At 62.3% G+C, this 17,153-nt stretch overlaps 1 protein-coding gene across 1 annotated transcript in view; it reads right to left on the bottom strand.

Moving 5' to 3' along the window:
- The window catches only part of ZC3H3 (zinc finger CCCH-type containing 3), a 79,532-nt gene that overhangs the window by 39,363 nt on the left and 23,016 nt on the right, over positions 1–17,153 (bottom strand). Inside the window, exon 4 of the mRNA XM_022555322.2 lies at positions 10,247–10,400. Within this exon, the coding sequence (XP_022411030.2) occupies positions 10,247–10,400 (154 nt within the window). The remainder of the gene's footprint in view (positions 1–10,246; positions 10,401–17,153) is intronic.

Raw genomic sequence — 17,153 nt, 5'->3', positions numbered from 1 at the left:
GGGGGTTCCACGTGCCAGCCCACACCAGTGGCGGTGCTTGACAGAGAACACAGAAGAGAAGGAAGGCAGCAGGGCCACCTCGGCCTGTGCACCAGCTGGGCCCTGGCATCCAGGGCCCTCTCCTCAGGGTCCTGCATCCCAGGCCAGGCCCTGCCAGCGAGGGGCTGAGCTCTAACGTGGCCAAGAAAGGCCCCACTTATGGACCAGGTTCTGGAGGGAGAGCGGGTAGCCCTCAACGTCCCAGCCTCAGTGCCGACAGGGGACAGCTGTGCCCTAGCAAGGCTGGTCTCCTCCCTCACCTCCCCGAAACCATCAAGGGGGTGAGGGGTCAAGGCCCCACATTGTCGCCCGAGCCCCAGGCCCTCCCCAAACCCACCGGGGAGTGCAGGCAGGCATTCAGGCCTCAGGGCTGCTGACAGCTGAAAGGCCTGCTAGACTCAGACAGAGAGAGAAATAAATAAGCAAGACGCGCTTTGAACCGACTTCCAAGTTAAGAGTTGCATCCTTGCTGTCAGGCCCCCGCCAGCAGTTTCCACGGCACCTCTCGTGCAGAAACGCACCTCAGCCCGTTTATTAGAATGATGAGGGTAAAGGGACCTACAACTGCACTCCTTCCTTAATGAGCAGCCGAAGGGATCGGTAAGCATAATTTCAGAGGCCAGTAATATTTTATATAATCGCAGAGTGGTTTAAATTGAAAACCCCCAACTGAATCAATATTTACCGCATTGAAACGAAATGAATAGTAATAAGTCACTAAGCTCTCTGTCCTGTTTCATAAAATAAAAAATTATAAAAATGAGCCCAGGCGCAGGGAGGCCATCACATTAACTTTTACAGCACTTGGGGAGCCGTAACTGCCTGTTCTCATAAAATAAAATTCTAAAAAACCTGCCAGAGGAGACCTGCTTCAGCACCACGTGGGGAAGCAGGCGGGGGCGGGGGGCAGGAGGCGAGGGGGCAGGGTCACCCCAGGTCCCTCCCTGACCCCTACTGGCGCCCACCAATTCCCTTAAAGAGGCCCCACCCTAACCTCTCCAAAGCTCAGCACCAAGAGCTGGGTCACACCTCCCTGTCACCCTCAGGCCAAACTTCCTGCTCTGATTTCTTTTCTCATAATCCTTTTCTCTTTTTTAATAAATAAATTTATTTATTTTTGGCTCTGTTGGGTCTTCGTTGCTGTCCGTGGGCTTTTCTCTAGTTGCGATGAGCGAGGCGCTACTCTTCGTTGCGGTGCGCGGGCTTCTCATTGCGGTGGCTTCTCTTGTTCCGGAGCACAGGCTCCAGGCACGCGGGCTTCAGCAGTTGTGGCACGTGGACTCAGTAGTTGTGGCGCACGGGCTTAGCTGCCCTGCGGCATGTGGGATCTTCCCGGACCAGGGCTCGAACCCAGGTCCCCTGCATCGGCAGGCAGATTCTCAACCACTGCGCCCCCCTGAGGGAAGTCCTTCCTGCTCTGATTTCTTTACCTGTTTCTTCCAGTCCCACCGAGGGATGCCCTTGGCTGCTCCCGGTGCACAGGAAAGGCTGTCCTCTGACCACTCCCAGGCCCGGGGCTGGTAAGGGGTGTATGTGAGTGAGGGTGGAGGACAGGGTCCAGCACAGAGCAGCAGCCTGCGCTCCCCGTGGGCCTGGAGAGGTTGAGAAAGGCCAGGCTTCCCCTCTGGGGCTCCAGGTCCCCCAGGAGACCCAGGCCTGCAGGGTTCCCTCGGGGGCTGGGGAGGCGATGCTGGCAGAGAGCAGAGCCAGGTGAGAGCCTCCGGGGGGAAGGGTCCTTGACCTCACACTCTGAATGCGGGGCTGAGGATGGCGGCACAGCAGCCACGGGGCACAAGCCCCCCAGAGGGCCGAGAGCCCCCGTGGACCCACCACCAGACTCCCGGGCAGGAAACAAGGCGCTCATTCAGGCTGAGGCTGACTTGGCCAGGAAAGGCGCGGACATAGGGCCTTGAACAAGTGGACCACTCCCGCAACTCAAGAACAGGAGACAAACCAGCAATTAAAAACGGGCAAAAGATGTGAGCACAAAAGAAGACACAAAAGAACACAAGAACGGCCTTAAACAATCCCGTGCCTGAGCGGTCAACATGACGGGTAATCAGGGAAATGCAAAGTAAGCCACCACGAGATGCGATGGGAACTGGAACAGAAAGGGGGCGCTGCTCCGGGAGGGGACCCGGGTCTACACAAAGAGCCCTGCGAGAGCGGGGGAGCCGCCGCCCTCGAGAGCAGGGCAATCAGTAATCGCTGGGGGTGGCTGCAGGCGGAAGTGCCGAGTGTGCACCTCCCCTGCGGCATCTAGAACCAGCCAAAAGGACCACAGTGAAAGCGGCCAGAAGAGGGCTCCTCAGGGGAGTCACGAGGGCACAGGGGGAGGCGGCCTGAAGCAGCAGCAGCAGCACGGAGACAGCTGTGCACACAGATGCGCGGACTCTGACCCAGGAAGGCCTGCAAGGAGGACGTACCCCGCTGCCCGGACCCGCTCGACATGCTCCCGTCACCCCTTGGCACTGTTGACGAGACCCTCGGCAGTGCGGCTGCGAGCGGCCAGGAGCCAGGGTCCGCAGACGCGGCTGGTTCCGGGCTGGAAGAGGGCAAGTCCCAGGTGAGCCTGGAAGCTTCCACTGGGCAGGTGAGGGAGGCTCGGTGAGTGACGGTGCCACGTGGAAAGGAGACAGGGCCAGCCCAGAGGGGGTCTCCGTGGGCCAGCGCCATGGCCGACGAAGGGTCGAGTGAATCACATCAACAGATTATACCCTGAAAAGTAAGAATTGGGAGTCCACAGCATTATAAATAAATGAATATACGAGGCAACAGGAGATGAGGGACAGCAGTTCCTTATAGGAACCCGGCCAACCGATATGCAAGAAACGAGGGGCTGGAAATCACTAAGGGTCTAGAAGGAGCCGGTGAGGCCCAGCAAGGAACAGGACGCCCACACAGGCTCGACGCCACAAACACCTAGAGGGACCCACAGCGCTCCTGCCCAAACGGCGAAGCTGAGTCTCGTCACACCCGAGGAGACCTCTGCTGCCCTGGTCAAGGGCACCGAGGCTGCAGTGTCCTCACAAACGGCGGTCTGTGCAGAGTGGAAACAATACGGCAGACGCGGCAAGGTACAAACAACCGGTGGATTTAGGTGAAGAATACACAGCAGTTCCACGTACTACTTTTGCAACTTTTCCACAAGTTCAGAAGTATGTGAAATAAAGTTACCCCCCAAAATTAAACGCAAGACACTGATTAGGACGGACCAGGAGTGAGCCAGCAGCGCACGGCGACAGCCCCCGTCCCCGCCCTGCCCACTGGCCCAGGCCCGCCCTGGCTCCTCCATGCATCCCTCCCACACGACAGCCCCCGGCTCACAGCTCTCCTGGGGCTGAGGGGTGGTCAGCAGCAACAGGGCGCTGCCCCCAATGTGCTGACATAAAAGTGGCCCACTCAGGCCACAAGCCACAGAGCAGGGCTACAGCCCAGTGGCGACCATCTGCAGGGCCAGGCAGAGAGAGTGGTGGTCAGTGGGCAGCAGGGCCCTGGGCCGCAGCTTCCAAGCAGGCAGGGGCCTGACACAGGACAGGCCCTCTACGGACACTTGGGGAGCGAGTGGACTGGCTCCTCTTCCGCAGGCCCAGGGGCAGCTGGGAGCCACTAGCCACCCGCCTGGGGACTCCGCCTGTTCTGCTCCGCCAGGCCTGAGCTACAACACACAGGGACCAGGCAAAGAAAATGCTCAGGTGCCACCCAACTGAAAGCCACAACCCCAACAACCCCCAAGCTCCAGCCCAGATGGAAGGCCCTTCTCCCGGAGGGGCAGCCCCGTCAGGGCAGAGAGCAGGCTCCACAGAACGTGTTGGGGGACCCCTCCTCCACTCTCACTGCCCCCAACCCCGGGCACAAGCCAGGTAGGGGCGGGCGGCAGGGAAACCCTGCCTCTGACACGAAACCAGGACAGTCCTGACTGCCCGCTTCCGACGGATCAGGCGGGGCCCGAAGCGGTCATCCGGGACCCTCAGCCCAGGGGGCGTCCCGGTGAGACCAGGGGAACGTTCTCCTCGCTTGAGACGGGCACTTTCTGCTGTAACAGAACCAGTCCAGAGCTCTGCTACCCACTCACCACAACCCCTTCAGCCCCTTCACAGGCAGCCGGAGCGGTGCTCGGCCCGGCAGCCTCCTCGGCTGTCAGTACAAGCCGCCCACGGGCAGAGCTGTCGTGGGGCAGCTAGAGGCACAGGGCTGGACGGAGCCAGGCGCGGCGCGCAGCTCCCCAGCCTCCACATCAGAGGCAGGCGGGCACCCCCAGGACCAGGCAAGCCAGGTCAAGGTCAAGGTCGGCCACGGTGTGTGCCCAGGGCCTGCACACAGCAGTCACAGCCTGGGAAGGGGGGCCGCCGGGAGGAAGGGTCGCAGCCCCCACCGACATCTCCCCAGCCCCTGTGGGTCCAGCAGCAGGGCCCAGGTCCTACCTTCCACACCAGCCTCCGCTGCCCTCTGAGCAGACATCCCGGGCTCCTTCCCAGCCCCCCGGGAAAGGCCCTCACAATGTGGCCCACACGGACCTCGCTGGCCCCAGCCCCAGAGGAGCCTTCTCTGGGCTCCTTGGTGGTCCGTCCACCCGGGTGAGTCTCAGCGCTGCCCAGCGCTCACCACCCCGGGGAAGTATTCGCTCATCCTCTGCTTGCTTCCTGACCCTCTGCCTGCTGGGAGGCGCGCGCTGCGGGCAGAGGACCCGCCGCACGGGACGGCTGCCCAGCACTGGGCACCCTACTAGCTCCGTCACAGGGTTGCGGCCTGGGCTGAGCTGGGAGGGGTCTCTGCACACCATCAGGCTGGGGCCTCGCCAGAGAGACAGCGGGACCCTGGACTCTGGCCATGGTGGAGGCGACTGGAAGGGAACACTGCTTTCCCGGAAGGGTTCTCCCCGGGGTCCCTCTAACTGCCACACCCTTCAGGGCAGGGCAGAAGGCTGTGGGGACCCCAGTTCTGCTGGTCTGCACAGGACACTCTCTTCTCTGACTGAAGGCTGTATTCCCCCCTTCAATTCCTATGTTGAAGCCCTAAACCCAGTGTGATGCTGTTTGGAGGTGGGGCCTTTGGGAGGTGATGAGGGTGAGATGAGGTCGTCAGGGTGGAGCCCCGTGATGGGATTAGTGTCCTCATTAAGACCCCCGAGCCTTCTGCTCTCCCTCCACACATGAGGACACAGCGAGCAGGTGGCTGTCTGCAACCTGGAGGAGAAATGGGCCCGGCCAGCACCCTGACCTCAGACGTGCAGCCTCCAGACTGTGAGGAACACACACCTGTGGTATAAGCCGCCCCGTGTGAGGCGTTTCGTTACGGCAGCCCGAGCTGCCCAACACCCCGGTAACCGGAGGTGAGTAGGAGGCCGAGCAGGGCCAAGGCTGGCCTCCTGCTCTCCAGGGAGCCGGCAAGGGTAGGCGTGAAGGGTGGACATGGAGCCGAGGCCACCCCACAGGGACACTGCCCATCCTCGCCCCGAATTCCTCTTTAATAATGACTCGTGGGCTTCCCTGGTGGCGCAGTGGTTGAGGGTCCGCCTGCCGATGCAGGGTTCGTGCCCCGGTCCGGGAAGATCCCACATGCCGCGGAGCGGCTGGGCCCGTGAGCCATGGCCGCTGAGTCTGCACGTCCGGAGCCTGTGCTCCACAGCGGGAGAGGCCACAGCAGTGAGAGGCCCACGTACCGCAAAAAAAAAAAAAAAAAAATCGCAGCCCAAACCTTGTCAAACTGCCCAGAGATTACTTAAGATTTACCGCACAGGCACAAAAATAAAATAAAATAAGGCAGCCCAGCGAGCGGCAGCCCCTGTGACAGCACCATTTGTAGTCGGGATGGAGCAGCCGCCAGACTCACCTGCTTAAGCACAGGGGCTCCTGTTTACTCTGCACTTTCATGTCAAATGAATTTGGAAAGAAAAAAATGACAGGCAGTTTAGGGATAAAAGTCACATTTCAGCTTCAGTTCAGATTAATGAACTTGCTGGAAGCTGGCGAGGACACAGGCAAATCCACAAATCTTAGAACAAAAAAAATTAAATCCTCGCTTAGTGTGTGCCTCAGCCCCGGGGTGTGCTCGTGGGCCCCCCTGCTGCCCAGGTCCTGGGAGCCAGCTCTGGGCAGCGGCGCTGTGCAGTCCTCGAGCCCCAGCCACGCCTCCTGGGGCCCTGGACCCGGCCTGCCCGGGCCAGCTTCCACTCCCCCTGCACGCAGGCAGCCCCAAAGCCGGAGCCGTGGTGCCGAGGATTCTGCCCCACTCAGGCCACAGTCCTCCCCAGGAGGGGCAGCCACCCCCTACCCTGTGTGCCTCCTGCTCCAGCCTCCACGCGCTCCCCTGGCCAGGGCAGCAGCTGCCTCATCCAGCCCATGGCTCTCAATGGGATGGGCAGTGCCCACGGCGTCCAGGAGCTGCTGCCCGGCGGTTTCCCACCTTCCGTCTGCCCCAACGTGGACGAGGGCTGACCGGCCGACAGAACTGATGGGCCAACTGCCCTACTTCCAGCTGACTCTCCTCTCGGGTGTTTCTGGAGTCAGGGCCTCACCACAGACCAGACAGCTGGTGGGGGGAAGGGGACCCCAGGACTCCTGCTGTGAATGTGGGCTACCACGTGGCCCCTCAGCTCCCCACATATTAGGCCAAAACTGACATGGGGCTCAGAGTAGGTTTCTGTCTAAACCGGGAAACAAAGTGCAAAGCCGCCTTGCAAGGCAGACGTGCAGCCTGCCGCCCAGGACAGCACTGTCAGTGGTGGCCACACTGCCACGGTGGCTCAAGTCATGGTGCGGAACACGGGCTTCCAGGGAGGGGAAGAGGCCAAGGACCCTGCAACCCTCTGCCTCTTCCCAGACACCAGGAGCCAGGCCTGGGGATGCCCACCTCCCGAGCCCCCCCAGAGCAGGGAGCGGGCAGGGAGCCGTGCCGCCCCTGACCCAGGGCCAGCAGGGTGGGGAGGAGAGGAGAACGCTGCAGCGTTCAAACGCAACGTGCCTCTCCTGAGGCCACCGGCTCCGCCCCAAGAGTTTGGAAGGCGAGGGGCCCCAACATGAGTGAGGGCCGTGCTGAGAGTGGAGGAGGGACCCGTCTCCAGCCTGGGCAGCACCCTGTTGCATCCCTCTCGGGAGAGGGCTCGCAGCAGCCCCGCCACCTCTGAAGTCTTTCTAAAGCCAGGCCCCTCGCGGTGCGGGACTCAGCGTGGCGTCCCCACCGCTACAAGGGGCTTGGCATTCGTCACACAGGGAGGGCAGGGATTTGCCAAGGCCATGGCCGTCAGGCGCGGGTCTGGGCTGAGCCCAGGGTCACACGCTGTGTGCCGCCTACCGGGGGCTCCCTGGGCTCCCCCAGGCTGGCAGCCCCCGCCACGCACACACAGCTTCCTCTCTGCAGAGACTCACAGTGAGGGGTCTGCAGGGGGGTGGGGTCCAGGGCCACCTCATGCTAACACTGGCACTCAGCTGCTGGGCCACCCGCCTCACCTCCCACCTGTGTCCACCAGCCCCCAACTCTGCCCACTGAGATTTCCAGAACTGCTGGGGCCTGCCTGCCAGCCCGCCCCTCGGAGGTGTCCTCTCTCCCTGGGGGACACAGATCGGGAGACCCAAGAAGAGCCCTTGGTTCCTGGGCTCAGTCCCGCTGCCTGGTGGAACTGCCCTGCTTTCTCATCACTGCAGCAGCCCGTAGCCCACACTGGCCTCAGTCCAGCCACCAGCACCCCGACCTTCTGCCAGGGAGAGTTGAGGAACCTGCAGGTGCACAGGACAGAGGCCAAGGCCAGGTGGCCCCAGAACCTCTCTGGGACCTGCTGACCATACACAGGCAGCCCCAGCTCTGATGGAGCTGAAGGAGGAGGGTGGGAGGGCATCAGACTGGCCTCCGGCCCTGGAGACAAGCCCTTCCTGCTGCCTCGACAAGCTGAGCCTGGCGTGTACGGCCGACGGCAGGCTGGGCAGCTGGAGGGTGGCAACTGCTGAGAAGGCAGCCTCGCCAGGGCACAGGTGGCCTTGAGCATAGGAAGCCCGGGCCACTGGCAGCCCAACCCACGCTTCCCAGGGCGTCCTGGCCGCTCGGCCCTGCTGCCCCGCAGACCACGTCCAGAGGCCAGGCCCTCAGGGTCCAGGGCTCTGGGTTCAAGGAGCCTCCTAGGTGCGTGGCGATGGGTCAGGCAGGCCTGCAGAGAGGCGGGCGGAGGGAGGCCTCACCGAGCACAGCCCACACATGCCCTCAGTGCACACGTGGCCATCCTGGCGTGGGCTCGGCCGCACCTCCATGCCCAGGGAGGGCACTGGGGCCTGGTGCAGCTGGGAACCTGCCTCAGAGTGCCCAGACACCAAGCACAGGCCAGGGCTGCGGGGCCTGAGCCATCGGGCACTCGGCACGACCCTTGGCGGGGCTACACACAGCCATCTAGGGGCGCGCCCTCCCCGTAAGGCCCGGTACCACCTTCGCTGGGAGCTTGAGGCAAGCAGTGGCCGGGCGGGGCTGGCAGCTGGGCTGGGCCTGTCCTGATGGCCCGTCCTATCCACCTGACCCGAGTGCGGACCTCACACACCTGTCCATGAGGCAGCCCCCGCCTGTCTCCAGAACTGAGGGGAGGGCACACCCCCCGCCCTGCTGCTGAGCGGGCTGTTCTCGGCCTGACGGGCTTGACAACTCCAGCTGAAAGCAGGAGGGGGCTGCTGCCTCAGGGCGCCCCCAGCCACCTCCCTCCTCAGGGGCCCGCGACCCCTGAGCCTGGCACCTGTTCCTGCCCAGTGGCCACATCAGGGCCTGGCACACTCAACACTGGGCCAGCCGGACCCACACCTGGGCCTCCGTGGCACTCAGAGGCCAGGAAGGAGAGGCCCGCTGGTGCCTCCCTGACGAAGGTCACCCCCGGCCCCCAGCCAGGCCCCCTGGGAGAGGCGGGGCCAGGCCAGGGCTGCCAACGCAGGCAGGAAGGCCGACTGCAGGGGGGGAGAGAGGAGCAAGAATCAATAAATCTGAACCTCATTCACGAAGATCTGGGGCTCTTATTAAGTAAATTAATTTAAGTTAATTTAGCTCGATCATGACTCCCGATCACAGTGATTTAGTGAGGGGGAAATTGCATTAGGAAAGGCCATGCTCACCAGATAGGAGAACGGAAGAAAATTAGACCCACTTAGCACTGTGAATTAATATGGAAATAGAAGGTGTAAATTTAACCTTATCGAGAGAGGGAAAATTATCTTCATAAATTTGTAGAAATAGCCCCCAAGATGCTTATAAATCTATTTAAAACAAAAATACTACAAAAAGTGCAGTAAAATTAATTTAAAATATACTTCCAGCTACTGCCTCCAGAAAAGTCGGTAGCAGGGCCAAGTTTCGTGTGGCCTGGTGGGAAGGGAGGAGGGCAGTGGCCACCGCTGACCTCCGGGCACACCTACCATGGGCCAGTAGGCCAGCACCTCCTCTCCCATGTCCAGAGAGTGGGGGGCCCGTGGGGGGCTGGCAGGATGGCCCCTGCCCAGGACTATAGCTGCTCTGCCCCGTGGCCCAGCCCTTTGGGGCACAATGGCCCCCTGGCCCCAAGGCCCGAGGCCATGTGCTCTGGAGTGCCCAGCGCAGCCAGCTGGAAGCCCACACTGGGCCAAGGGGCTCCCACACCGCTCCCCAGAAGGACAGAGGGAGGGGACCTGCCACTGCCTGATTCCAACCCACCCAGGCTGTCACCCCTTCCCCTGCCTCATTGAAGGAAGAAGCCGCACCCCAACCTCTGCAGCCCTCCTGCTTCTGGGCCCAGGGGACCCAGAAAAGAAGAGGGAGCCGACCGCACCACACATGCCCTCCAGCAGAAGCAGCCTGGAGCGAGGCCACAGTGCTCAGCGTGCAGGCCAGACCCTGGTGTGGGCGGCTGGAGAGGCACACAGCCTCACCCCCTGCCCGTAACAATCAATACATCGATAGTGAGATGGCCCAGCCTCTCTCACCAGAAGCTTCTCCCTGAGGGACACCCAGGTGGTGCGGCTGCTCCCAGACCACCACCCCACCCCCTGCCCCAAGCTGGCAGCTTGCTGCTAACGGACAGGGAGCGTGCGTGTCTGCATGAGTGCACAGCACACACAGTCCGGCCACACGTCTCGTGCAGAAATTGCTAGACAGAAAAATTAGCCCACTCCCCAGCCAACAACTGTAGACCAAGCACTTCTGGGGGTGTGCTCGGTCCTCAGGCCCCGCCCTGCACTTTGGAGCCCAGCAGCCACAGGCCTCCTACCTGGACAGGGAGAGCCGCAGTGCCCGCCAGGAGGGCGGGGCCAGGGGCCCGGGGGTGGGGCTGAGAGGTGAGGCCTGGGTCTTCTTGACGATGCGGTAGCGAGTCTTGATCACTTTGCTGGTGGGAGGGGTCCGCTGGCCGTGCAGGCTGGAGGCTGCAGGGAAACCCAGACACGGGTGGTCAGTGGAGGTCGGTGGGGCCTCCCATCACCCCCTGATCCAAGCCCCCGCCCACTCCCAGAGAGCTCAGCAGCCCCGGGCTGCCGGAGCCGGAGGCGGCCAGCGCGGCCTCCAGGAGAGCAAGTGGGGCGGGTGCGGCCAGCTGCAGCAGCTGGCGTGGCAGGACGGTGCTCCCCGTGGGCAGTTAGGAGGGGCCCACGGTCGGGTCCGCGAGGCTGCGGGCGTGAAGCGCTCACCGCCCTCTCTGGGAATCCTCACCGGGTGTCCATGTAGATTTATGTACTTAATCACTTCTGTTTTCAGAACATTTTGCAGGGTGATGTACACCACGGCTTTATTTCTTGCTGAATGTTTCATGCAATTAACAGGGATCTGTTTTGCCCCAGTTCCCTTCCACTTGATAGCCAGCAATTTCCCCATAGCTATGAGGAACGCATCTAATTGCCCGACTTTCATAATATACAGCTCTAACTGCCCAGATAATTAAAGCTAACGCAGCACGGGAACACGGGCGCTGCTGCCTCTTGTGACCGACCCAGCACCCCAGCCCCTCAGGCCAGGCTGCTCGGACCCTGGTTCCCAAAGGCGCCTCCTTGTGGCCCCACCTAACCTGCCTGCACGGAGCCCAGGGCTCTGCTTGGAAGGGGGGCCCCTACCAGCCACCCCAGCAGCAGACAGCTTCTGGGCAGCACAGCCAGGCAGGGGGTGAGGGCCGTGGGGGGAGGGTGAATGGGAAGGGGCAGAGACAAGGAGGCCAGGAAAACACACACGTGCTCTCACCACCAGAGCTTCGGCACAAGGACAGGCCTATGATCCCTGGGCAAGAATTAGCTGACCCTCAGCTGAAGGCCGCCTGGGGTCCAGGGTGGCCCAGGAGAGGGAGCACAGCAGGGGCACGGTGGTGCCAGACCCACAGGTTCCCACACTCCTGGCTGCTCAGGGCCAGCCATCCCGCTCCCTGACAGCACAAACCGGTGCTCCACGACCCGAACCTGCTCCCCTGGGCCCCAAGGGCATATCCTCCCAGCACCTGCAAACTCCACGAGAAGCGGTGACTGCTCAGTGAACAGTGACAGTAACACTGGGTAGAAGCCACCCTCCAGAGCCCTAAACACAACAGGCCGCCAGCCCACAGCCAGGCCCTCCCCCAGTCAGCAACCAGCACCTTGGCCCAGGTGCCTTCTCTCCAAGGCTCACCCAGCCTGATGGGCGGTGGGGTGCGGGGCCTGCCTGGGAGCAGGCAGGACAAGTTCGCCCCACGGGAGCTACCGCACCTGCACGGCCATCAGGACAGCACTATGCCTCCTTGTCCAGATGCTGGAAGAGCCCCTCCCTCAGGTGTCCCCAAAACCATCCCTGGGGCACTGCAGCCTCTAACAGGGCTCCCGTGCACCCACATGAGAAGGCCAGGACACAGCACAGGCTCAGAGCCCCCCCTGAGAGCCCCCAGACCAGAGGAGCAGCATGTGCAGGCTCCACGCACCCAGCCGGGGTCGGGGTGGACATGGGGCTGCAAGGCCCAGGGAGTGCTGAGAGCGGAGGACGCCTCTGCCCCCGGGACTGGAGGCAGGGGCCCACAGCGGCTGCCCACCAGGGGTCCACAGAAGTTCGCGCCAGGCCAGGCCAGCATCCCACAGTCTCCATCTCCGTCTCCGTCTCTCTCTCTCTCCTTCCAAGGGTGGCAGCTCAGGGGGCAGTCAGGGAGAAAGAGGGAAGCTCGGCAGAAGCACCGGGCATCACCCGGGGTGCCTGATCCTGCTGAGTGACCAAAGCGAGGGACTCTTTAGCTCCAGGCAGCCCCCACACATTTGGGATGTACGGGAGAGCCTAGCACACAGGGGGCATCAGTAAATAAATGTTTGTTGAATTGAATTTTCAAGGTCTTACAAGCAAGAAGAGACCAATGAAAATCAATAATAGCTTGTTCCAACTAAGCACTCAGGAACACGGGAATTCCTCTAAGTTACTGCCAAGCCCCACGCTGACACCATGGCCTCCAAACCCACTCCCTGCTCCCACAGCCTCTGCACCTGGACAGCCCACCTGCCTATCCCCTCCGCCACCGCTGGGGCCACCCGCCCTCGGCCCCCTTCTGAGGGGGGGGGCTCCCACACCAGCCACCACCTGCCAGTCTGGGCTGCAACACGCACCCTAGAGCCCCAGGGCCCTGGCTCTGCAGCTCGGGGGCACCAGTGTGCAGGGTGGGAAGGAGGGCTGGGCTGTGCTGGGGCAGGGCCCCTCCTCAACAACTTTGTTTTCATCCTGAGCACCGGGAGCCCCAGGCCTGGCCGGCTTCACCCCCCTTCGCCCAGACGCACAACATCGGCTTCTCCCATCCCCCTCCCTGTTCCACCAGATGCCACCTCCTCCAGGAAGCCCCCAGCCCCCAATGCCCAAGGGACTGGACTCTGCATTCCGCAAAGTTCCTCTTGGGACATACCACCTCTGGGCCTGGCCCTCTTTCCTGCTGTTAACGGGCATCAGTATTTATAACATTCCTTTGCAATGCAGCCCTACTGTGAAATTTAACTTTTCACTAACTTACTGCATTTTACTTATTAGTACCTGATAACCACTTCTAAGTAAATACAAAGTAATAAAGTAGGCCTCCCTCTTAAAAGGCTAAGTGTCACCTCCCAGACTTCGGCCCCCGTCAGACCCCAGCCCCCGCGATCCCGAGAGGCAGAGGGGAGGGCACAGCAGCCCATGCCCCGCCCCCCAGAGTGGGGCTGTGACCCTCACAGCCTGGCCCCGCAGACCCTCCTGGTCTTCCCCATGAGCAGCCTGGCTGTGGGGGTGGAAGCACTCAGGACAGCGGCCCTGCAGAGAACAGGCCAGGGCGCCCACGCTGAGGGCACAGAGAGCTCAGCAGGGCGGACAGACGGCTGGTGTCGCCCCCCCATCCTACGGCTGATAGGAGTGAGAGCTCCTCAGACCACGCATGGCACACAGGGACCGGAACCTCGAACCCAGTGCAAAGGCAGAGCGGCAGGCATGGGCGAGCTCCCCGTGGGCAGGGCACCTGGCCTCCCCCCAGCCCTGTGGTGCTGGAGGGTTGCCCCGGCAGCAGCCCCGGCAGGCAGCAGTCTCTCCCTTTCCTCCTGGCAGGCTGAGGGTTTGTGTAGATAATCATGTTATTTAGATAGGATGTTGGTTTAATTCCCTTCATTACAGACTCCCAGGGCTGTAATTTTTTTCTCTGCATGATGTATTCCCCGTGGCACGTTTCACTCAAATCAAACCCTTCGCGCCTTTATTGCCAACGATGCTCGGGCGCTGCGTTATCAGGCTCACACACACACAGCCCTCTCCGCCCTGCCGTGCAGAGGTCACTTCTAATGACTAATCGATCTCATTAGCTTCCCTAATTAAAAACTTTACTACCGCAATGGAAGACAAACTACAAAAAAACTGCTGGCATCATATCTGAATGGGATGTGAGCCCATCTATCAGCAGGGCCCGGCTCCTGCATGAGCGAGCTGGGGAGCGAGGCCACCGGCCAAGAGGCGGGGACTGGACCGACAGCAGCAGAGCCCAGGCGGTCTGGCACTCGGGCTGCGGAACTGGGGAGAGCGCCAGCCTTCCCGGGGCCTGTGCAGCTCGTGTGGCCGGTCAGGCGGCGCTGTCTGCAGCAGCCCGGCCTCCAGCTGACCCCGGCCCCGGCCTCGGCCTCGGCCTCAACGAGCCACCACAGATGGCAGAGCCCATCAGACGGAGGTCACGGCTCTCGCTCTGTTTCACCGCGACTAGGGGCGTTGAGAGGGAGTTCAGGTTTTTATGGAACTTCAAAGGGAGAGAACTAGAAGAAGGGGTGCTGCCGATCTGTGAGATAATGAGTGCATAATGAGTGCATAATGAGTGAAGAAGAGAGGGAGCCAGGACCCCTCTAAGCAGAGACTGTCTGGGGCCGCCGACAGGAGAGAGGCGGCTATGGGACAAGCCCCAGGAGCCCAGCTGCCAGCAGCCCCCGCAGCCGCCCAGCTGTCTGTCCAGACACACCTGAGATCGATTACCCATCGCCAAGCATCCCCACCCCACGCCCCAGGGCCCCGCTCCTCCCCTCTCCGGGCCTTAATCTCCACCAAGGTGATGGGCCAGCCTGTGTCTTCAGAAGCCTTGGTGTTTGGCTTTATGGCTAAGCGTGTGCCCCACAGTCAGCACAGCCACAGTGGGGAGCTGAGGCTCTAGAACAGCCACGGAGGCCTCTGGCTCTTGGCCTCCCCTGGGGGTGGCTGCCCTGAGCCTGTCATTCTCCTCAGTGCCGTCCACGACATTTACAAAGGACAGGCGACCCCACGGGCCTCCCGAAGACCACTGCCCCACACGGCTAGAGGGCAAGAATGACCACGTAACCCTGCGCTCCCCTCCTGCTGCCCTGTCTCCAACTACCGCCGCAAAGGCCCTGCCTCCTGATGCTGTGCGAGCTTTCTCACCCCAGCCCTGCACTAGAGGCTTGTGGGCCTCTGAGCAGTGGGGCCTGGTTGCAGTCCCCCCGTCCAGTACCAGTTACCGCAGTTTGGGTCCCCCTGAGCACAGAGCCTGAGAGCTTGGGGTACAGACGGTGTATTTGGAAGGCAGCAATTTTGGAAGCAGGCGAGAGGGAGCAGGGAGACAGGAGAGCAAAGTCAGTATAGAGTTGCCACTGCAAGTGTGCGGGGCACGACAGCTCCAGGACCGTGACCGCTGAGAGGCTGCAGGAGGCGTCTGGGATTGTCCATCAGAGCGAGGGAGATGGGACACCTTGCTCCCAGACTCTGCGCCAGCACAGGGACAAGGACAGGCCGGGCCGAGGGGGACAGGTGGGTCTGGACAGCGGGCAGGAAATGAGCTCACAGAGCCTGAGCCAGGGAAGGGTCCCCAGAGAGCCAGTGAAGGGACTGAGCCCAGACGGGCCCCTGGTACCCAGCTCAGAACACATCACACAGCCCCTCCAGGGCTTCACCTTCCCACCCATCTAACAGGAAAGCCGGGCCTGCAGCTGGACTGTGGGTGCCCAGAGGCTCCTGACCCTCTCGGCAGCAGCAGGCGGGCCTCACACAGGACAGGAAGCCACATGCAGGAGGCCGACGCGCAGGACCCCGGCCAAGCGGGGGTCAGGCAGCCTCTCTCCCACCATGGCCGAGCCGCCCTCTTGGGAAAGTGGCCACAGGAGAGCCGGCACGCATTTCTGAGAGGCCTCCACAGCACCTGCAGTCTTGCTGCACGTCTGAGCTGTGTGCAGAGCCCCGGGCCTGGCAGGATGGCACTGACCATGACTGGAGCCAGAGCAAAGGCCACGCAAGCAAGACGCTGCATCTCCCGGTGAGGGTGCACTGCTCCTGGGTGGGGAGACCCTGCCGGACCACACGATGAGGGGCGCTGCCCTCTCTGGACACTGCCCGTCTACCAGGGCATTTCCGAAGGTCAGCCCCATCTGAGCTGTCCCCTCAGTGACACAGTCCTGGAGATAGCAAGGCCACAACAGCATTTGGGGGTGAAAAGCGCCCTGGGGCTGAGGAGGGGCGAGCAGACCCCAGGGGCCACAAGGAGAGGCTCCGCCACCATCAGGAAGCAGCAAGAGGAAGGCCGAGGCAGGCGCTAAGGAGGCCACACAGCCAGAGCAACCGCCAGAGGGGTGGTCCCCAGCAGGTGTCCAGGAGGTGGGCGGTGGATGGGGACGGCAGCCCCCCCGCGGGCCCCTCACGTCTCGCTGAAGGGCCGGCCAGGAGCAGAGCCGGCGAGACACCTGCTGGGAGGACCCTGCCGCTGCCTGCGAAGCAGCAGATGAAGCCAGTCCCACAGGGGCGGGGCCGCATCCTGCCCAGACCTCCAGGCCCCTCCACTGTTTACAGGCAAGGACCCAGGGAGGACTGGCTCTAGCCAGCTCAGGTGTCACCTCCCTGTCAACAGAAGTGAGGACCCTCTGTCCCTGCATCCCCTTCGCACAGAATCCACAATGCCCACCGCACAGCAGAGCCGACGGGGCACGTCAGGCCCCCCGGTGAAGAGATCAGAAGACTAAGGCCTAGAGAAGGAAAATGACCTGCCCACCATGCCCAGCAGCACGGGGCCAGGCTGGGCCAGGGGGCACCGGGCCAATGGGCCTCTGCTCAGGAGTCTCTCAGGAAGGACAGAGATGGACTCAACTCCCACTGACATCAGCCTCGAAGACACACACCGCTCCATCCCATAAAGACAGCTAGAAACACACCTGCAGACCTTCCCCTGCACTCCCAGACCTCCACCTGTGCCTGTAGATCTCCACCTGTGCTCCCAGACCTCTCCCTGCAGCCCAGATCTCTCACTGCCCCTGCAGACCCCCTTGCACCCCAGACCTCCCCCTGCGCCCCCAGGCATCCCCCTGCACGCCTAGACCTCTGTCTGTATTCTCACACGGGTGCACTGCTCACCTGGTGCCAGCCCTGGGCCCACTGCATTCAGTGCTCCGGCACCCAGCCAGCCCCAGCCAGTCCCAGCCCAGGCCCTGCAGGTGCAGGGAGCACGCAGGTGACAGGGCTTGGCCGTCCTGCTCCCACCCACGAGAACACAGTAATATTATGACAAATCCCCAGCCCCGTGAACGGTTCTTCACGTGCTTGCAGACGCCTGTCCATTTCTCCAAATGAGCAGGGATGGCAGCCGGCAGGAGGAGGCAAACGCCCCGCCCCCGCCCCTGCCACGGCGGGAGCTGCCAGGGACCACGCTCTAACAAGCTTCAGACGTGGGATGACTGGGATCGCAAAGTATG

Source organism: Delphinapterus leucas, chromosome 17 (assembly GCF_059928025.1).
Source record: "Delphinapterus leucas isolate spDelLeu-1000000601 "Yukka" chromosome 17, BTC_Dleu_Yukka2, whole genome shotgun sequence".
Taxonomy (NCBI): Eukaryota; Metazoa; Chordata; class Mammalia; order Artiodactyla; family Monodontidae; genus Delphinapterus; species Delphinapterus leucas.
Note: the sequence above shows the minus strand (reverse complement) of the source record. Positions and strands in the feature narration are given on the sequence as shown.